At 42.1% G+C, this 22,665-nt stretch overlaps 1 protein-coding gene across 3 annotated transcripts in view; it reads left to right on the top strand.

Moving 5' to 3' along the window:
* TMEM255B (transmembrane protein 255B) overlaps positions 1 to 22,665 on the top strand; it is a 69,756-nt gene that overhangs the window by 17,558 nt on the left and 29,533 nt on the right. For 2 of the 3 annotated variants that reach the window (XM_026794049.2, XM_005487992.4), the window contains one exon: positions 12,432 to 12,521. The exons of the other annotated variant lie outside the window; for it this stretch is intronic. In XM_026794049.2, coding sequence (XP_026649850.2) covers positions 12,432 to 12,521 — 90 coding nt within the window. The remainder of the gene's footprint in view (positions 1 to 12,431; positions 12,522 to 22,665) is intronic. 3 annotated transcript variants of the gene reach the window in all.

Here is a 22,665-nt window from a genome sequence, read left to right as displayed (position 1 = left end):
AGCTGCCTTATTGTGCAGGAATCAGCATTGAGGCCCCTTTTAACCCTTTTTAGAAGGGATTTGGAATGTGGTCTATCCATGGTAGGTCTGGGAAATCTGTGTTATTCCCTGTAATGCAGGAAAATATTCCACAAAAACAGGAGTAGAAGTGAGATGAATAACTGGAAATGTTTTGAAGGCTAAGTTATTTCAGCTGTAGAGGAGGAGGATAGGTGATATATTGGTGGGTATGAAAGCACCTTCCAAAATGAAGACAAGTAAAATTAAAAGAAGAAAATTCTGTGGGCAAGTAAAATGTAAAGAAGTGGAAAAGTTGTTTCTAATAGTATAATATTATGAGAGACATTTTTCTATTATTAGTGTTATATAGTCCATGAATAAAGACCAAGTAAAATACTTTGGATTTCTTTATGCAGTTCTTTGACCTTGTGCACTTAATGTGAGGATTTCCAATTTATAATAAATGTAAATACCCACTGACACAAAGAGCTCTTTTATCTTCCTTCCTTTGCTCCTTCCTCTATCTTGCTGACTCCTTCTGCTCCTCTGCCCTGCCCTGCCCTGGCTAAAAATACTCTGCACTGGTTAAGTGAGGGAAAAGGTTCACAGCCAAGTGAGCATCAGACACAGCACAAGTTAACTGGTGGGACTGCATGGGTAAGGGTGGAGAGGAATCTGTGGAAGGAGGGAACAAGACTTGTCCCTTTTGCCAGGAATAATCTGTTATATCAACTCACTGTGGTGTGAAACCATCATCTAAGGGTTGTCAGTGAGTTAAATGCCTGAAGATAGATAGCATAAATTTCCCAACAGTGTCGGAGAATTTTGAAGTTCAAAGACTCAAAAATAGATGCTTTCACTGTGCAATTTATGAAAGGAAGTGTGGGAAGTGTTTCAGCTCTTCCCTGATCTAGTTCCTTATGGATTGGCATTTCATATTAAATGTCTACATGTGTATGCTTTCAGATTTATCAGCACAGATTCATCAGCTAGACATGCAAATATTTATTTATATATAAATATTTTAATATAGAAATCTATTATGAAATTATAACCATGTAATACCTAACCTGTAATATATGCTCACACATGTACATTTATGAATTTATAGCTGACATGTCCTGGAAAATACCTGTAATAATGACAAAGAAGTCTATGCCACTGTGCCACTGACATTATGTCTTTATTTTGCAAAGTGCTTTTTACACTCTTCATAGATATGTGTGCCAGGCTGTTTCATCTGGCAAAGCTGTAATGGGAAGCACAGTCAGGTGTGTAGCAATCTTTGTGCTCCATCATCAGGGCTGTGTCTGACACAGCTGGAGATGCCACCAAGTACCTCCACCTGCAGCCCAGCACTGCATTCTTCCCTCCCACACAGCCCTCTGCTGGTCCACTGGTTGTACCAGTCTCAGGTCTTACCCACCTCAGGTTTCTCACCTCTCTGGAAGACAGAAGTGGAATGTTGGTTACAAAAGGAGAAATTTTGAAAGAGATTCTTTGGTTTCTATTTGGAGAGCTTCCTTGGCAACCAGAATTACTTTAGTTTGCTTCTGAAAGCTTAAATTTTATAGAAACAGAAAGATGCATACCTGTATGAATGAAAATGTCTCTCCACCACCAGAGCTTATTTCCAATACTGAAGTCTTTAAAGGCTGTCACCATTCTTTAGAGTCAGAGACTCAAGCCACAAAGTCAGTTTAAGTTCTCTATCTTATTAAATGGCAGTCTTTTGGGATGTGGTTCCTTTCAGATCTTGCTTGGGAACAGCACACAGGATTAAGGGCATAATAGGGCATTCTTAACTGCCAGTTTGTTTTCTTGTGCTGTTTATGTAATGAAAGCATTTCTGTCACACAGCTGAAAACAAAAGTAAACCTGATGACCCATGAAATGTGTTTGTGGAACAATGAAGATGTCAATTACTCTTCCTAGCAAGCAGGAGCACGGGATAGAAAGTGTCAGTAAGGAATCGAATTTCTGGTGTGTGCATGGTGAAGAAGGTGAGGTGGGCTGTGCATTTCTGGTGTGTGCATGGTGAAGAAGGTGAGGTGGGCTGTGCCCTGTGGAAAGGACAGGCAGTTTCTGAACCTCTTGTGGAAGAATTAGCGCAAATTAAATAGCCGACATCCCTGACGGACAGATACAATCTTCCAGACCCTGCAGGTAGAATTTCACCACCAAAAAACCTCATAATTAATGTATTTCTATAAAGAGTATGTGTGCATGCAATTACTGTTCAGGGAAAGAGGATTTGTCAAAACAGAGACTTTGGTGTAAAAACAGTTCTTGCTGCTCAAACAGTCAGCTCGGACAGTCTCGATCTATGTAAATTCCACCGTTTTTTATCAGGAAGCATAAACTTTTATGACACATGGTATGCTATATAATTTTGGGTTATTGTTCTCATACCACCCAGAACAGCTGTTTAAGTGATGAAATGACCTTGTTCCAGCTTAAGCAATAAAAGAGCATCCATAAAAAAAAATATGTGATGAATTCCTATAATGTCAGCACTGTTAATCAGTGAATCTAAATTTGTTTCACTTTTGTTCCCTTTCCTTTAATGCTGTGTTTATCTTTTTCTTTTAGAGTGAATTTGATGTCCCTAAGTGGGTAATAATTTTTAACTGTTCTTATCTAAGTGCTTTTGTTGATGCTTGCAAAGGGGAATTCTTACCAGTTTGAAGCGCCTACTGGATTAAGACTTGATTAAACTGGTTCCAAAACCATTAGCATTTCTCCAGCTGTGAATCAAGATGAATTTTTTTTTCTCTTTTCTGTGTAAGGGTGGCCAGAGAGTGTCACTATCTGGAAAAGCACACTAGACTGAACTGCCCTGAGAAGCCCCAGTGCTGCCCTACATAACAATAGGAGTCTGAAACAGAGGAAAGGGGGCTGATCACACACCCGATTTAATGGGATAGAAGAAAAGTAGAGCAGCTATTTTAAAAAAATCTCAGCAGCTATTTTAAAAAAATCTCTCTAAAAGGAATGAAAACACAGGAGCAGGGCATATGCAGTGCACCTCCTTGAAGTAGAGAAGGTCAGCCAGTAGGGGGGTTGGATCAATTCAGACTTGGGACAAAATACAGCAGTGCTGTTTGAATGAGTTGAGTGAAGCTGAGATGTGCTGCTGCTAGAAAGAAATCAGGAACTGCAGTAATGGTTACCAGGATGATCTGTGGTTCTAAGATGTTGTGAAGGCTGAAAAGAGCACTATGGATAATAAAGTTAACCCTGCACCAGGAAAAAAAATTCCTTTTTTTTGTTTCCTTCTCTTTCTTGTCTTAGAAAATGTAAAGCAAGTTCTGTTTCATTTTTTTGAAAATTGTTTTAATAATATCTGTTGGACTCCAGTGAAGTATCAGATTCCACCAAAATCCCAGGAGACTTGATAGTGCATCATCAGTGGTGGCATTTTTAACTGAATCAAGATGAGCATTTTACTCATCAGTGAATGAATTAGCATGAATTTAATATGTGTTCATTTACACATAAATCATATTCATTCTCTGATTGCAATGTAATGGTGACTCCAGTTTCAAATTCTTAAGTGCACAGAAGCTTCTTGATATAGGTTTTTATTCTGTAGATTGGTCATTCTAGTAAAGATTTGCTTTGCTAAAACAATTTGAAATAATTTCCTAGCTATTTTAAGTCTGGTTTTGTAGCTGATATTAGATTATGAGAGAAGAAAGAATGTATTAATCAGGTAACCTTTCCCAGTAATTTTGTTTCATATTTCGTAATGGCTATTGATTGAATTCCTACCAGTCTTTCATTGCTTGAAGACAAAAATATATGAAAATTTGTCTTTATTTCATATAATGTTTTTCACAGAAACTGTGTCTTCATGTGTTCTTCAAGTTAGAAAAAAAGACAAGATGAATTATAGAAAGAGTAAAGCAAATGCCTTGGCATAAGTTAAGGATTAATGCTCAAGACAACATTTCTAGAGGGTGAAAACAACCGAGACCTAGATCAGGGAACTATTAGAACTAGCATACAAGCTTTTATTTGGACAGTACAATGTTAAGGCAAAATGTTTCCATGCTACTTTTCTAGAGATAGTTTTGAACTATGGGCTTTCATGCCCTAAAGGGAAATAGCAAGCAAAGCTGGCTGGGTGATCCCTCCTGCCCTGGGTGAGCCCTCCTGCCATGGGTGATCCCTCCTGCCCTGGGTGAGCCCTCCTGCCGTGGGACCCCACACAGCCATCACACAACCCCAGGTCTGTGTGAGTGTGCTCAGATGCTCAATTCCCTTATCTCCATAACAAGCTGCCACAGCAAGTGGCACAAGGAAAGTTCCCAGCAACTTGAGCAGTCTGTTCTTCTGATCGGTAAAGTAGTCCCTGTCCTAAAGATGTCTGTGTGTGCCTTTAGGAGCTGGAGTAAGCAGGCTAAGGACCTGTGCTCCCTTTTGTCACAGACATATTTTATGGAAAATCCTTTCATTAGGATCTTTTCTCCTGAGAAGCTGAGAATCTTCAGCTTCTCCATGCCTTGCTGCTTTGGAATGTGATTTGGAGAATTGTTTACCCAGCATGTGAAGTTGTTTTTACTTGATGACCAATGACAACCACCTGTGTCGAGGCTGTGAGCAGTCACAAGATTTTATTATCATTCCTTTCCTTTCTATTCCTTGCTAGCCTTCTGATTAAAACCTTTCTTCTATGCTTTTAGTATAGTTTAATTGAGGCAGAGTGGAAATTTTCCCAGATAGAAATATATTTTGATTTAAGTAGAATGTACATCTTTGAGTTAAGTCTGTAGCTTGCTGTTCAGTGTGACTGCCTGTTCTCTTGAAGGGCCTGTGCTTGGAGGGACTGCTTCAGCCAAAGACAAGAGATAAAGGTGGGAGAGGGGGGCAGACAGAACAGGGCAACCGGACCCTGGAGTTCCTTCTGAAGAATTAGTAGCAAGTGTCACCGAAATCAGTAGAATGAATATGTATGAACCTATTGTGAAATTGCATGCATATGTATTTGAGAGGGAGATATAAGAGATCTAGAGTTCCCAAAGGTACACATGTCATTTCAAGAGAACGATTCCCACATGCCTCCAGCACTGTAATAAACATACCAGCTTTACAACTTTCACAAAAGTTGCAGAGTTTTGTTTATCTCCGCAAAACACAGTATATAATTTTATTTTAATATAATATATATAATAATAAATCAGTCTTCTGAAACATGGAGTCAAGATTCTCATCTCTTCCCTTGTCCTGGAACCCCTGCAAACACCATCACATTTGGTGACCCTGAGTGAGGAACATTTTCCTACACCCTTTCTTTCCTTACTCAGCTGTGCTGCATAAACCTGCTTGGGCTGGGGGAGGGCCAGAACTGCTCAGTCACCCTGCTGCACATTTCCCATCCTTGGATACTTCTACAGTCCCTTGCCATTGTGTGTAGCCAAAATATTGAAATATCTACAAAAGTTGAGCAACAGTACCACTGGAAAAGAAAAAGAGAAAGCAATGTGCCTAATTTTTTACATGCCTATGTCTGATAAAAATTAACTCTGACTACCTAAGGTACAACAAAAGATATTGCAAATCCTGCCTTTCACAATTTTGCCCTTCAGGATGTGGGGAAGGGGGAAAAAAAAGATAAATTTTCCAAACGAAAATGCCACTTTGATTTTGAAAGTGGATTTTGATCTTGTTCTTTCTCTTTGGCGTAATAATTTATACCTCTCATGTGGTTTCTGTATTCTTTCCCCTTTGTTTATCTAATTAATTAGACCTTTTTATGCATGTGAGGTTGCTTAAATGTCTCATGGGACTTTTCTCCTGCCTGTGTTAAACCAACTGGCCTTTTCATGTTGCTATTTTTCCTAATTATACCTGACACGATACTGGGAAACAGCAGACTTCTTCATAGGCAGTAAAACAAAAGTCTCCTTGACCACAAACAACAAAATAACCCCAGTCCTTATGATTTATTCATTACAGCTAAAACCTAGCTTTTACTTTGATAATCCCTAGGACTGTAAATTACATGAAACAGGTGAAACAATCTATTAGTTGCTGTCAGCACTTCTGCCTCCTTCCCTTCTGTCATGGCTACATGGTGTCACCTTCTCATTTGCACTGAATCTAGTGCTCATCTCTCTCTGCAGTCTTCTGATTTAACTAATTTGAGGGAATCAATAGTTTCTGCCTGTGGAGTGAATTTCACTGGCTTTCTGTGTGTTTGGGTGGGCACAGGAGCTGGGATGAAGGGATGCAGCCCTTTGGGACAGAGAGCAGGAGAAAGGGCTGGACAGCAGGGAACCAAAGGATTGGAGTAGAAGATGCCCTTTGAGTTGGCAGTGAGCAAGCAATCACACAGGCTCAAGTCTATACCTTGAGGTGCTATTTACAACAGAGAGAGGGAAGGAAATCTGAATGGAAGATCTTTGGTTTTGCTGATAATATTGAACAATATGACTGGACTTGCTGAATTCAACAGTGATAATACTGTGAAAAGGCCATAGGTTTCTAACTTGGTCACTTGATCTAATGATGAGACAATCTAAACATATGACAACACAATCATAGAATCACAGGATGGGTCAGGTTGGGAAGGACCTTGAAAAGATCACCTAGTTCCAGCCCCCCTGCCATGGACAGGCATACCTTCTGCTAGGCCAAGTTGCTCAAACCCATCCAGCCTGGCCTTGGACAGTTCCAGGGATGTGACATCCACAGGTTTTCTGGGCAACCTATTCCAGTGCCTCACCACCTTCACAGTAAGGAATTCCTTCCTAATACCCAGTCTAAATTTTCCCTTTTTCAGTTTGAAGCCATTCCCCCTTGTCCTCTTACTACATGGCCCATATCAAAAGTCCCTCTCCAGATTTTTGTAGGGTTCCTTTAGGAACTGGAATACATAGTTTGGGCAGTCATGAAAGTCTTTCACCATTATGAATTCTTGTGATTGTAACCAGTGCACAGCTATGACTGGAGTTGGCATTAATGAATAATGAACATGATGTGATCCCATCTCCTGTGGTGTGACAACCCTCCAGCAGAGCCTCAATTACAGCCATGCCATTATTTAAGAACCAGTCTATGGAAAGAGTATGTTGTCAGGCCATAAATTGTGGAGCATATTACCTGGTTAGTGAGAAACCTCCTAATTATCTCAGTTGCGAAAAGTGTAGGAGTCTTGCTTGTGCTTCATTTTCATCACAGCAGCAAAACATCTGTCCTAAGGGCAGGAAAAAGAATTGGCTGTTGTGTGAGAAGCAGCAGGAAAGGGCATTCCAAATTAGAGAAAATTAATTCACAATTAAAGTAGTTACATACAGGCCCATTTCACAAGACAGGCAGTGCTTAGTTGACAGCAGCATCTGAAATACAATGCAATGCAAAGAGTTTAATTATCTTAATTTTGCAGGCCATTAATCTATAGACCTGCTGAGGTACCATGGTAACCAGATGCAGCTCCTGGCTGAGATTGGTTGTTCCAGCTCCCTGGTTGCACCAGGGTGAAAAATCATTCTCTGTTTTGGATTTGTGATATGAGTTTTTGTAAACTTCTACTCTTACATCATCATCATCATCATCCGCATTGAAAAAGTGCAGCAGATTTATTTAAAACTACAATTCTGATCTTAGGGTCATGAGGAAATCCAACCAGTAAAAACGACCACAGAATTAAACTGTAATTTGAGAAATATAATGTTAGGGGCAGCCTACAACAAACTGCCCCATGCATTTCTTTTCCAAATACTTGAACCTGTGTGGGAATAAAAAAGGTCTTTACAAATCTGTGGCATAACATTTACACCCCCTTTTGCAAAAACTTGACTTTGTAGAGCAAAAAATATTGAGTGGCAGTGGTTGTCAATTTACATCAGTCAGGATAATTCTGATTCCTTCTCTGCCTGGAAAAGAATCCCAGGGAGGCTTGATGAACAGCTCAGTGCTTGGAGACATTGGAGGCTGTGCAATGCAGAAGTAGCCATTTAGCATGAGGGAAGTGAGTCTGTTAGATGTAATGCAACCTGCATCCAGTACTGAGGTGATTTTGAGAACAAAAATCCATGCATTTTTCAGTCTCAGATCTGCTTGGTCTAGATCAAGAGAAGGAAACATCTCATGCAGCATCTGGTGCTAGAAATGACTGCCATTGCCTGAGAAGTTGTGCTCTTTGGTTGAGGATAGGTTGAGGCTAAATTAGAATGATGAGGAAACCAGGGATGTGCCAGAATTGAGAGTGTAGCTAGCTCCCAGAAGTATCCACAGGGCTGTTGGAAACAGCCAGAGAGGTGCCAGCCTGTAGCCAGCATGTGCTTCTGCTGAGGAGCAACGTGGGTTTGGGTGGGTCTGCTGGCAAATGTTGGCTGCAGGTCTGTGTGTGTCACACCAGGGATGTGGCACCATCAGTGTGTCATTCAGCACAGAGTGTGCCTCGGGACCTGAGGTGCATGTTTGAGTGCAGTGTGTACATGAGAGTGTGCCTGCAGCTGGGCTGGCCTCATCAAACTCAAACATCCTGTTGGCTCTGCTCTCTGGCCAACTCTTAGGGGAATCCTTGTGGGATACATAGCTGCCAACTCCCTGTGCCAGGTGCATTTCTGGCAGCTGGACAAGAGTCTGTGACCAGCATCTCTGGCCACTGTGTGTCCCCTGTTGCCTTCACTACTCTCATTTGTGCAGGAGGGTGATAGTGCAGGCAGTAGTGTTGTATGCCTGCTGAAGGACAGGAGGTTCTCCAAGACAGGTAAATTCTGAAAAAAATTGCAAGTCTTTTCTGAAAGAAGCCAGTATGCAAGAATTTAGCAGTCCAGCCTTTCACTAGTTTTACTTTTTAGAGCGTTTTCATAGTTCTGTGACACAGCTGAAGATAGATTACAGCTCTTTAGTTAACACCGTGTACAAAACTCCCTCATTCCGTGTGCCATTTTGTTCTCCCTTTTGCTAAAACCCCTCTGTTAAACAACTGCCTTTTGAGTTTGATTGTTAGGCCCACACATTACAGTTTTCAGTGTTTAATAGCTGGTTTTATGTCTCCCTTGTAAATAATCAGATTATTGTATTCTATACAAGAGCCAGGAGTAAACTTGTTCTGATGGCAAAAGCTGTAGAGAAGCCTGGCTGCACATCAATGGAATAGCAAAAGCAAAACTGTTTCTTGAATAACTGTTCAAATATATTGCTATAAATAATGAATAGCTGTCCTGACAAAACATAATGCTGTTGAAAATGGAGATAAGATGATGTGATGGATCAGTATTTATTTTCTTTAAAGTGTTATTTCTTATACCTGTCAGCAAACATTCTCTATCTTTAAATGAGCTGCATTTCTTCTCTTTCTAGACAGTCCTAGGCTTGTGAACTCACTGCTCCACCAATCACCTACTACTCCGGAAAATTAGCTTTTGAATTTACAACAGCTCTTCATTTGGTTGTCCTGGCAATTTTCAGAAATAATTCCTTTTGTAATTGGTTTTTTATGTTTTTCACATTCTTAATAAGCAGTGAGAGATTTGAGAGAAAATGTAAATCTATAATTTTATTTTAAGGAATTTTTTAGTGGTGCCCTTGTACTGTCACTTCTTTTGTCATTCAAATGTATATAAGGCAGTTTCAGTCATAAAAAGCTCTCAGTGTCATGTTCTGCCACTTTGGCATCACAATAAATATTACTTCAGTCAAGAAATGAAATGGATTCTGAAGGGACTGCTCACTGAAGTAGTTGCTAGTAGTTATGGATAGGAACAGCAGGCTCTGGCTGTAAACCCTTGACTTGCACACAATTCCTTGGAAGCATAGATGATCTCCAACATGACTGAGGAGTGCAAAGCTCCCCAGCTTTTTTCTATAGCTCCTTTCTATACTGTGATTTACTGCACCTTTTTATGTGGTCTCCTAAGGCTATATGGTGAAACTGAAAGGCCAGCATACTCATTAGGTGATTTAAGCTATCTCAATGAGTGGAAAATGTTGGTTTGGGGATTGTAGATCATCAATAAATTGTTCATGTGTGAAATGAAAAGCCACCTTGAGGTCAGCTTCCAGTAAATTCATCTTGAGCTCAGGCAATTTGGAAACACCTGACTTAGCCCACTAATTATTTGATTGACTGCTATGACTTGAAAAACAAGATAGAGGTATCAGACAATAATGACTTAATCAGAACTTTTAAACACTGCTGCTTTTTCAAATAAAGAGACCAGGATCTACAGCAAATGCAGCTGCCACAGGGCAGCACAGCCCTCTACCCTGCAGTGATAGGAGTCCACAGCCTTCTCAGTCTGATGAATTACATGCCAAGATCTTTAGACAACCAGATTCATGGGACATGACCTTCCACTCTGGAGAAGCAGAGGTTGAAGTGTGATGCAGCCAGCAGTGTTTTCCTAGGGTTTCAGCAAGAGGGAGCTGGCTGCAGGGGGAATGCAGCAGGCTCCCAAGATCAGCCAGTACCATCTACCTCAGCCACATTTGTGTGTGCCCCTTTTCTCCCCATGCTGAGGATTCCAATTCCACAGCAATCCCTATGTCAGTGCTGGCTCATCTCTGATTGTATGAGACATGAGCTGAGGGGAGATTTAAGGAGTGTGTCAGAAAGCATTGTGATTCTTCTGCTTTTAAGTGTACTTTTTGTGAACTCTCCAAGAGCTCTTACCTCCATGTGGGTGATATTGCTTTGATTTGTGCATCCAAGCTGTGGGCTTGTATGATTGTAGTTTCTTACCTGCCCAATATAAATATTTTTGAGAAAATCAACAATGCCTCATCCCCTGGGAGGATTCACATTGTACTATTCTTAACCTAACATAAGCTAAAGAGTCCATTTTCCAAGTCAGTTAGTGATGCCTTACAAATTTTTGAAAATGGCATCTAGGTAATGCAGATTTTGTATAGGCAAAAGGATATATGAACTCTATGGATACTATTTTTGTAATCTGTATCTGGGCATTTCAGGAATACATGCTGTGAAGGAGCATTTAATAACTAGTAACTAACAAAAAGGTTCCACATTCTTAACTGAATCCCTTTTCCATGTGCCCTATCAAAAATGAATGCTGTTCTGTCAGTTTTCAAGAATTTTTTTAAATCTGCTGTTGTTATTAACTATGACTTAATACTGTTCTAAATGAAAATCAACATATAGGATGTTTCAAAGGGTTCCTCTTGGGACTTTGCCTGAGAAAATGCCAGAGACATGAGTAGTATACATTACATTATATTAAAAAGCACAGCCAGATAATGCATATTAGGTTCATCTGCAGGAACTCACTCCTTCAAATTCAGGGTGCAGAGTCCCCAACATCACAAAATCCTCTAATCTGGGAGAGGAAGAACTGTCAGGTTCTCTCCTTCATCTGATGGCACAGGGGCTAGCAAACCCAGGGGAGTGCCTTGCCAAGTGCACAGTTGGTCTTTCAGGGCTTTGTCTCACCTGGCTCACAGCACTGCACCCTTCAGATGTGGCCTCAGAAGAAGCCAGAAGTGTGTGCCAGCAGCACACTGACTGGTCCCTGGTGGAGATGCATTCCACATTCTTTCCAAGTGCTCTGCTCTCTCCAGAGTGAATTGGGCAGGAGCTCATGGTGTCTGGGGTTGTTCTAGCCCTGCAGTTGCTGTGAGAGCTGCAGCACAGAGAGCAGGGGCTCAGCATGCCCAGCCTGCACAGCCTTTTCCCCCAAGCCCTCCATACCACCACAGCTTGTGCCAGAGCTCCAGCTGTGCACCATCTGCAGTCCTGTGGAGAGAGAATGAACAGTGCTTAATGAACGAAGCAGTTTGGGAGGTAGAAGGAGGTCAGAAGCTATGGCTAGTAGGTTGATGAAGACATTGTGCTGTCTGTGCTGCAGCTGGGACACTCACTGAGCTCTGCTGTCCTCTGCTCTGTCCACTCTGAGACTGAGGGCCAGGCTGGAAACTCCAACAAGGGTGGGGGCCAAGGCAGCACACCCCAGCCCTTCCACAGGTACCAGTCCTCTGAATCTCTGATTTTGTTGTGGCATAAGCTATTTGGGATAATAAAGGATTTCTGATCATTCACAGGCTAGTTATTAACTTACTACAGATGCCTTTATCTATTGATGTGAAATACTACCGTGTAGTAAAGCTCCAAAGATTTATGTAAGCCAGCAGGAAGATGACTTTTTACTATGTCCCTGTGGAAGCACTGCTGTTTTATTAAGTAAGTTGATTTGGAAGAAATCACCATTGAATTTAACTCTTGCAGCTGGCCTAATTTTCTCTTGAAAGATTAAAACTTTTCTAGTAGGCTTGATGGGCTGTCAACTCAGCATCAAGAATTTCTGCCTTTTTATTAGTGTATGACTGTCATCCTGACACATGATCTAAAGTGAGTTACAGCAGCAGGAACCATCATTTCAGAACACTAGAAAAACTAGTGTAATTGTTTTATTTAAGGAATTATACTGAAAAGATTACTCAATATGTTTTTCTCTTCTCAGCTGGTGGCCTCCATTGTGTTTATCAGCTTTGGTGTAGTGGCAGCCTTCTGTTGTGCAGTAGTTGATGGAGTGTTCGCAGCACGACACATAGTAAGTGCACTGATTTTGTCATCTTTCAATTTTGATTATTTATGTCATTTCTAGCAGGAATATATTTTCTTTTGGTTTATGTTTAGCAGTATATTAGGGGTTTTGATAGATCTTGTAGATTCCAAATAGAAGGGTGATATAAAATGAAGTCATGAAGGGCATGCTAAAAGGTGTATCTGCTTAGAAAAGGAAGACATTTCAACCACTACCAGAATTTGTTTCCTGTTGTACGAAGGCTTTTTGGGCACAGTAAGGATTTGGAATGCAACCAGTGATGAGCACCCTCACCTGGTGGGATTTGAATATGCTAGTTTATATGTTAGAAATGTGTTGTTTGCTGTTCTATCTTTTGTGATAGAATACCTAAAAAAATCAGTCAAAAGCCTAGATTTAATTGAGCTTTGATTTCCAAAATCATCAGGAAATAAGTAGTCATATGTGTTAACAGACATTAGAGGTCAGATGGAGTATACTAAATAACACAGCATGATAGTATACAAGCTCTCTCTGCTATGAAATACCACGAGCCTGCTCATCTTTCTGCTTATGTTCATTGAGGGGCAGCATAACTCCACTGGCATCAGTGAGACCCTATTGAATTTCTGTTAGCAAATACCTCAGAATAATTAGGCTTTAGATCACCTGGAGCAAAAAGTTATAAACTGATTTATATTTTAGTGTTACTGAAGAGGGCTTTAAACCAAATGTGGATTTCAGAGCTTCATATGCATCGCACAAGACAAAAAACATCTATTGGTGTAAAAAGTTGAGGTGTGCAATGTGAGCATGGGTAAATGCTCTGGATTGTAGTCATGTTTTGTGGTATGCAGACCCTGCATGATGCCAAAGTGGCCTGCTTTTTCTTGGATTTACCCTGTAGCTGGTCTGAATGATACCTGGTTTAACTGTTCTGATTAGCAAAGGCCCAGGGAGCCTTTCCATGGAAGCTGCTTAAAAGCAGAGGGGAGCAAATTCCTATTTAGATTCCCTGCTCCAGGACATTCAGTGGTTGTGCCCTGGAAAACCACTGACACTTGTTGAAATTTTGGACCTGTCCTGGAGAGGCTGAGGCAACTGGGGTTGTTTAGTCTGGAGAAGCAGAGGTTATTTATCTGAAGGGAAGTTACAGTGAGGTGAAGGTCAGTCTTTTATGCCATGACCCACTTGCAAGTTTGAGAAGAACTGGCCTTAACTTGAGCCAGGTGAGGTTCAGATTGGACACTGAGAGAGTAGTTAAGCATTGGAGAAAGTTGCCCAGGAAGATGGCAGAGTCACCATTTCTGGAAGTCCACGAAGGCATCTGGATATGTCATTTAGGGATATGGTGTAAAGGTGATTTAGGGTTAATGATTACACTGTATGATCCTGAAGGTCTCTTCCAACCTTGAGGATTCTGTGATTCTGTAATTTCCCAGGAACCTGACTTATTTCTGTCCTGATTTAATGTGATCATTAGGAAGTGTTCACATGGCACTTGTACAGTCTTACATGTTGTAAGTGCAGCCACAGCCCCCCTCTGCTGAGGGTAGACACAGCTTCTCTGGGGTGAGGTCCTGTGTCAGGGGACAATTTGTGTGCTCAGTCTCAAGCACAGACACAGCCATTGCTCCTCACACCTTTTTAGGTGTTTTCAGTAGGAGAACACCAAGGCACAAAGTCATTGCTCCTACCCAAGAAAAAAGCATTTTACAATCTGGAGTGCAGTTCTGTATCTGGGTAAGTCAGTGACTAGATATGACTGCATCCTCTGTGCAGAGCTGGAGGGTGGGAGGGGCTGGTCACCTTCCATCCATTCCCAGGAGTGCTGGAGATGTACAACACAGTAACATGATCCCGCTTCAGTCACATCATGACAGCCTTCATGGAAATGCCTGACCAGTTATTTCCATTTGGGCCTAGTTCTGTTTGTCACATCTGTATCTTGTTGTCTCTTTCACCTATGACAGAGCAAAGAAATACTAAGTAGCACTATTTGTTGGAAAACTAATTTGCATTTCAGCATGATCATACTCCCTTCAACTCATTCTCCTCTGTCTGATAAGGAACTTGATAGGATCAGGTGAAGTAAAGGTGTACATCACCAAGTTTCTCTGACTAACACACCCGGGAAGGTCTGTAGGGATGATAGTGTAAGTGTGCTCCCAATTTAATTTACAGGAATGGTGGGGCTTTATCAGAAGAACACGTGCCATGCAGACTACAGCGTCACTGACACTGTGTTACATCCTCTTTGCATCACAGCTCATTTCCTTCAGTAAGAGCAGCAACATCACATTCAGTCCACTCCCTACAGGCAGTACCAGCTTTTTTCAGTCCTGGCTTTTGCTGTTGCCATTTTGTCCACTGCCTTTGGGGCACAACTGCTGAAGAGTTGGAGTAAACTGTCCTCCAGTCATGGAAAGGACAAATTCAATGTCAGAGCAGGTGTCTATACTAAAGCCATCAACTTTTTGTGAGAAATGGTAGTTGAAGCCAAGCAGTGTTCAGACTGACTACAAATACAGCATCTTTCACATCAATTTGGAATAAGAAATGTGTCCCCCTTTTTTGTTTTATTTTTAGCTTCATTTGAGCTGGAAAGGATGTGAAGAGGACAAATCACATAATTGCATATTTTTCTTAGTATGTGCCTGCAGTGGAATGGAGACAATTATTGTTGCACATTTTCTCCTGCTTTTATAAAACTGTGAATAGAATAATAAAATACTTTCCTCTGTTTTATTTCCTTCCCAAGAAGGCATGAAATTTACAAAAATTTTCTAGGAAATGGATGCATTTCAGAAAAGAGATGCTTAAATTATTTAAGACTTACTTTGCTTTATAGAAAGGTCTGGATCACACCATTTATAAAATTAAAAACACTGAAGGAAATGTAGCTTGATTTAAAATAGCAGTAGCTTATTTAAGAAATAATGCAGATATAATTCACCTTAAAAAGAAAAAAACAACCAAACCAAAATCAAGAAAAATAAATCAAAGTTGAAATTAAAGTGTAGTGATGCTATTTCAGAAAAATGTGGTGATTAAAGGAATTTATGTGCATTTGTGTTTGTTTCAGACATTTTGTTATTTAGTGGATGAGGATAGTCCAGTTGTTCTAATGGAGATCATTCAACAGTGTCCTCCTACCACACAGGGAGATTCCCTGTCCCACCACAGCTACTCATTCTCTGCAGTAGCTATGACCTCCTATTCATGACTGCAAGCCTTGACCATTGCCATATGTCATGGTTTGACCAGGAAGGAGTGGGAATTCTGGGAAGCTGTGGTCAAACCAATGAAGGTTTTGGGTTTCATACTGACACCTGGTGTAGCCAGTGGGGTTTGGACACACCTCCGAGAATACACAGGGGTTAAAAGCAAGGCACTGCCCTGGCACTTCCTCTTTTGGACATCGTCGGGCGAAGAGGTCAGATCTCTTCCCCCGCCCGGCCCGCTGCTGCTGGGCGGGGGAGGGACCGCCATGCGGTAGGCCTGGGGCCTGGACAGAGGTGGGGGTTGAGGGGGCTTTCAAGGATGGAAGGGTGGCGGAGCCCCAAGAGACATCGAGATATCGGGCAGCCAGCCCCCCCCCCCCCCCCCCCCCCCCCGGAGAGAGAGAGCCGGCGGCACCGAATGTGATGGCAGCCAGCCAGGAGGAGAAGGGGGGAGGGAGAGCGGCCGGCCGCAGCAGCAGCACGTGTGGGAGTATCATCTCGTCCCAGGACAGACAGAGACTGAAAACTTTTAACCCTTTCTTGCATGATTGGGGCCTTGCAGAAAATGCTAATCCTCCTCGAAGCTGAATAAGAAGGGAGATGAGAGATGAGATGAGATAAGGACTTTGGCCCGGAGATTGTGGAGATGATTGGATGGGGAGAGATGATTTGGAGTGGCCTTTTGGCTGGACTTTTTCTTGCAGCCATGGACTCAGTTGTTCCTGTGACACAGACTGCATTTAGGGGGAGGCAGTGCCTCAAAACCAGGAGGGTTCATTCGTGAGGACCCCCCGGCCCCAGGGGGTTGGAAAAATATGGGGGGGACAGTTGTCCCAAAAGCAGAGACTGTGCCTTTTTGGAGTGAGACAAGGCATCCTTGAAAGACCACCCTAAAAGCAGCTCTGGCCATGTCTCGGTGGTGAGAGCACTGGGCATGGAAGGAACATGTCACAAGCGGCAAAAGGACTTTTTTTTCCCCCGGGCGGTGCCGAAGTGACAAGGAAGCATCCGAGGTTTCAGTGTGTTTCCAGAAGCCTATGGAACAAGAAGGACTCCTTTCCTCTTCATGAACTGCAGTTTGAGTATACTAAAGTGTCGTGCCGGGCTGGGCAGTTGGTGTTTTTGAGAGAATGTATTGGATTGGGAAAGTCAGGGAGTGGGGAGGAGGAAAAGTGGTTTTTTTGTAAGGTTTTCAATTTTCTTTCTTTTTCCTTATAGTCTTTCCCTATTTTTTCCTGTAGTTTTAGGTAATAAAGTGTTCTTTATGTTTAAGTTGGAGCCTGTTTTGCTTATTCCTGGTCACATCTCACAGCAGACACCAGGGTGAGGCATTTTCATGGGGGCACTGGCTCTGTGCCAGGCTCAAACCATGACACCATATGATCTTTAGCTTTGCAGTTGTGCTCCAGGTGGAACCTAAAATAGCCAACAGCAAGAAATCCAGGTGTGAAGGGAAGAAATTGCCTTTTCCAACCGAGTTTATTCTGTGATTCTGTGAAGGAAAAGCTGGGTGCTCTGGAAGGCAGAGTTACTTGTCCATTGTGACATCTAAAATGCACACTAAACCAAGCAGTGTTAAGTTGTTCCTCTCCTCTTCAAGGCCACTTCTGTGTGACAGTGATTTAATTTCATTTTCAGCTGACGTAGTTTCTTCCTCTTGACAGTGATGGCTTAAGGAATTAATTAAAAAAGAATATGTCATCAGGTGCTAAGCCCTGAAATGAACCTGAGAATGAATTTAGCTGAACTAGAGGATACTGAAACATTCCTAGATTCAGGTATTCACCCACATGGTGTAAGTGCAGCTTGTGGACTGCTAAAGTGTATCAGCTAGGTAATTACCTACTGGTTTGGGAGTTTAGAAATTAAACTTGAAATATTTGCCTTTTCTTTATATCTATTAACTCAAAATACTGTTTGTTAAGATGGGCATTATGTAAACTCACTTTCTGTGAGGCACAGAGACAAGGCAATGGGAAAATGGAATCTTGGATCTGGGGGATGTTCATGCAGACCTAGTGAACAAATAGCTATATTATAAACATGTTCTATGTGATGAAGATCTGCTGATTTCTGTGTTAAGAGCAGTTCCCTGGCAAAGACACAGAGACCCCTGCCCAGCAGTGAATGAGGGCTCCCAGCAGTGACTGAGGGCTCCCAGCATTGTCTTGTGGGCTCCCAGCAGTGACTGAGGGCTCCCAGCAGTGACTGAGGGCTCCCAGCATTGTCCTGTGGGCTCCCAGCAGTGACTGAGGGCTCCCAGCAGTGATCCATGGGCTCCCAGCAGTGACTGAGGGCTCCCAGCATTGTCCTGAGGGCTCCCAGCAGTGACTGAGGGCTCCCAGCATTGTCCTGTGGGCTCCCAGCAGTGACTGAGGGCTCCCAGCAGTGACTGAGGGCTCCCAGCATTGTCCTGTGGGCTCCCAGCAGTGACTGAGGGCTCCCAGCAGTGATCTGTGGGCTCCCAGCATTGTTCTGAGGGCTCCCAGCATTGTCCTGTGGGCTCCCAGCAATGGCTGAGGGCACCCAGCAGTGACCCATGGGCTCCCAGCAGTGACTGAGGGCTCCCAGCAGTGACTCATGGGCTCCCAGCAGTGACTGAGGGCTCCCAGCAGTGATCTGAGGGCTCCCAGCAGTGACTGAGGTCTCCCAGCAGTGACTCATGGGCTCCCAGCAGTGACCCATGGGCTCCCAGCAGTGATCTGAGGGCTCCCAGCAGTGACTGAGGGCTCCCAGCAGTGACTGAGGGCTCCCAGCAGTATCTCATGGGCTCCCAGCAGTGACCCATGGGCTCCCAGCAGTGACTGAGGGCTCCCAGCTGCTCCCTGAGGCCTGGGCCAGAGGATGCCGGTGCTGCCGTGTGTGCCCTCAGGAGCTGGCAGCCACATGCGGTGTTTCCACGTGCCATGACCGAGGATATCCATCCCCTTCCCATCTCTGGAGCTTCTCATGCAGTTACAGACACTCAGGCAAGGACAGCAGCAGGGGTGACTGGTAGCTTTGCTGGTCACTGCTGCATTTTACTACAGGGTGGTTCATAAGCCCATGGCACATAACACAGGCCACAGTCTTGCACACTGTGGGCCAGATCCTCTAAAAGCCGTTTGAAAATGTTCTGAGCGAGCCTGTTGGCCTTCCCATTGAAGAAAAAAACAAATAGTTTTATTCCATGTCTAACACAACTCAAAGAATAATTTCTCACTGGAATTAAATTAGGTAGATTCTCCGGAGAACAACACTAAGTGCATTTTGTGTTCTCTATGTTGCCACATGAGACAAAATTACACCTAATTACTTTTAATTCCATTTCCATCTTGTATGACTCATTAATGTAATAGCATGGCATAGCATATACCATAAAAAGGATCAAAATCAGCATGTCCAGCAGGTCAGGGGAAGTGATCTGCCCCTCTGCTCTGCTCGGGTGACACCCCACCTGCAGTGCTGCATCCAGCTGTGGAGTCCTCATCAGCATAGAAAGGACATGGATTCCTTGGAGCAAGCCCAGAGAAGGGTCACACAGATGATCAGAGAGATGGACCACCATTCCTACAAAGACAGGCTGAGATAGCTGGGGCTGTTTAGCCTGGAGAGGAGACGGCTCCATGGAAACCAGACTGAGGCCATCCAGTACCTAAAGGGGCCTATAAGAAAGATAGGGACAAAAATTTTAGCAGGGCCTGTTGTGACAGGACAAGGTTTTAAAGTAAAAGAGGGTTAATTTAGGTTAGATATAAGGAAGAAGTTTTTTACAACAACTTCTTCCTTCCAAAGCAACAGTTTTTTCAGGGTGGTAAAACACTGAAACAGACTGCACAGAGAAGTGGTAGGTGCCCCATCCCTGGAAACATTCAAGATCAGGTTGGACAGCACTCTGAGCAGCCTGATCTGGCTGAAGATGTTCATTGCTATTAGATGAGCTTTAAAGGTCTCTTCCTACCCAAACTATTCTGTGATTCCCTGAAAGGCTTTGCAGTTGTATTTTTCTTTTAGCAGAGTGAGTACTAAACATTTTTAACTGAAAACTAGCACTAGTTCAGTAGTGATTTTTATGTTGATGGTCCACCAAGCATTGTTTCATGTGAACTTCCTAAATACAGGGTGCTTAAATTTGCAATCTGAACATTTTGATGACAATGGTCAACTGCCCCACAGTATTAATTCTAGTATTAGACCTTGCATCTGACACTGAAGCACAGATTGCATTCTTAGAGCACCAGCCATTTACAGGGTGGGATTAATTCTTTTTTATGAACTTAGTTCAAGAGATGGAGCAAAGGAGGATTCTTGCAACCAGCTTAAGCCCATCTGCCAGAGAGTTTTCTTTTGTGCTGCAGGACAACCCCATTCACACATCCAAATGCAGTTGACTATACTTTAAATCAAAGGGGAAATACTTTGAAAAATAATTTTCCTGGAGGGCCTGAAGAGCTTGGAGCCTGTTGTACTATTGTTTTTGTTCCTGTTACTCAGATTTTCCCTGTGAAGCACAGCATAGCTTGGGAGTGTCCAGTCCTGTGAAGGGTAAATTAGTCAGAGGTACATAAGCAAAAGCCTGAAAACAGAAGTCAGAAGGACATCTACTAGAAGAGAAGGTACTGACATCACAGAAGAGTTTCAGACCACACCCGCAAGCTATTTTGAAGCCAGATTTGAACTGGACATGTAATGCTAAGTTGTGTTGATGTGAGCAAAGTGGTGGGACTGTGTGGAGTTTGGTCTCTGGCTTTTATTTGGCAACATAGGACTAGCCTGTGGGACCACTGCTAGATTACTGATTCCAGCTCTGGTTTTTCTTGTTGCTTTGCCAAAGACCTGATTGACTTGGAAAGAGTTTGGAGAAGAAAAATCTGATATCTGAAGTGGCAGCTTTTAGAAAAAGTACTCAGAAGATTGATTTGTTTTATTTAACATAGAAAAGGTTGACAGGTAAATTGATCATGGCCTTTCTAAGGTATCTGTGTAGTCAAATGTATCTGATAGCAGATGCCTTTTAGTCCTTCACACAAAACCAAAAGAAGTGCAGTGAGTTGAAGTCAATGCTAAAGAGATTCAAACCATGGGGCAGACATGGTTTTGACAATAATGAATTATGGAAGCAGCTTTGTCAAGGTTATGGATAATCCTCCATCACTGAAATACCTGAATTCCAAGCTTCTTTTTGTGTAATCTTACAAAGCATTACCAGAGGTTATGAACTTGAAGCATATGTCTTGGGATGAAATTATTTAGACTTTGTTATTCAGGAGGTCATTCTAGAGCAGGGTCTTCAAGGAAGGCTTCTGTGAACTATTTTTACAGTCAGGTAGAAACTCTATTGCCTGTTGTAAAACCTGTCTGTGTGGTGCCAGGACTTTGTCCTCTGCTAGAAAATGTTTAGGATTTGATAGACTAAAACCACTTGAAAACCATTTATCAATATTTCTGATCTAGGCTTGCTGATCTTCAAATCAACAGAGGAAATGCAATCTTTAACATGAACATAACTTAAAAACTTCGCTACTAAAACCACTATTCCTCACATATTGGATAACATACAAGACAACCCAATGATGAATACATTCGATATATATATATATATATATATATATATATATATATATGAGTACATATATATTGAATATATTGGATGCATCCAGGGATTTGTCAGCAAAACCGTCATCTTGCTAATGTTTTCTGGTCTAGAGCACAGATGAAGGGATTTTGTACCCACAAATCTGCAATCTGATATTCCTCTGTTTCCAGACAGGTATTATGTATACAGCCCAAATATACTGATATTACAGAGGAGCTGGTAGTATGCATTATGGTTGCCAGATATTCCGCAGTAAGAAAAATAATGGCAACCATTTTTATTTTTGGAGAACCTCTTATGATTCCCCCTCGAGTTTGCAGAGCCTCTCACACTGGCAAGGACAAAGTTCCCAGTTTACACAGTGCTTTTTTTTTTTAATCCCTGAAATTCCTTTCAGGTTTAGCCAAATTGCAAATTCTTTAAAATCCTTTTTTTCCTTTCCTGCTGTGACTTGTTCTCCTGAGGGAGAAGGGCTGGTATTTTGCCAACCAAACAGAAATGTCTCAACCATTAGGCAGCACACACACTGTGTTTGGATACCAAAGAGGAATTCACCTGTTGATAAGAAGGGAAAAGAGGGGTTTGGGTTCCTTTCCCATCTGCCCCACTGTAGAACAAATGCCTTCACTGCTGACAAAACCAAGGATTGATCCAGGATTCCAAAGCCCCCTGACATAAACACCGATCCATTGGCTTCCCTCTTTGAGGTGTAACAGCCCAAACTGAGATCTCTCATTAATGCCTTTGCTTTGGTCATTCAAACTACAGCAAGGCAGCTTTGAGGGAGGAGTTCTGTGAAGATGCAGTAAGAACATCTTTCTACAATTACATGCAATATGGAGGGAGGAAGACTGTTCTTTTATTTTAAAATGGGAGTTGGTACTTTGGGAAAATGTTAATGCATTTGAATATTTGAAAGCTAATGGTTAAATGCCACTGCCATTTAATTGCATGATCCTGTTGCACAGATACCACAATGTCAGTGTACAACTGGGCAGAATTTTTAGTGCATTGGGGTTGTAGCAAATCTGGCATTTCCAATCTCTTTGACTCTGAAGGTTTAATTATTTTCTTTTAGCTTTGCTTCTAGTGTACTTAGATAGGGATGAATTCCATTGAATATATTGTAAATCAGCTCCAGAAATAAGGAAATAGGATAGGGAAATTGTACACATTTTACTGATATTAATAATAATATTATTAATGTTAGAAATAATATGAGAAAGTGAGAAGGATTTGATCCAAATTTAAAATTACACTGGTACTTTAGTTCTCACAGATTATAGTCTTCTGCATTTGTACATAGATAATGGCTTCTGCATCTGTGTGGCTGCTATACATCCAACAATCGGGTGAGTGGCAGAGACAGCAG

The sequence above is a fragment of the Zonotrichia albicollis genome, chromosome 2 (genome assembly GCF_047830755.1).
Source record: "Zonotrichia albicollis isolate bZonAlb1 chromosome 2, bZonAlb1.hap1, whole genome shotgun sequence".
NCBI lineage: Eukaryota > Metazoa > Chordata > Aves > Passeriformes > Passerellidae > Zonotrichia > Zonotrichia albicollis.
The sequence above is the reverse complement of the archived record's forward strand: the minus strand, read 5'-3'. Positions and strand labels throughout refer to the sequence as shown.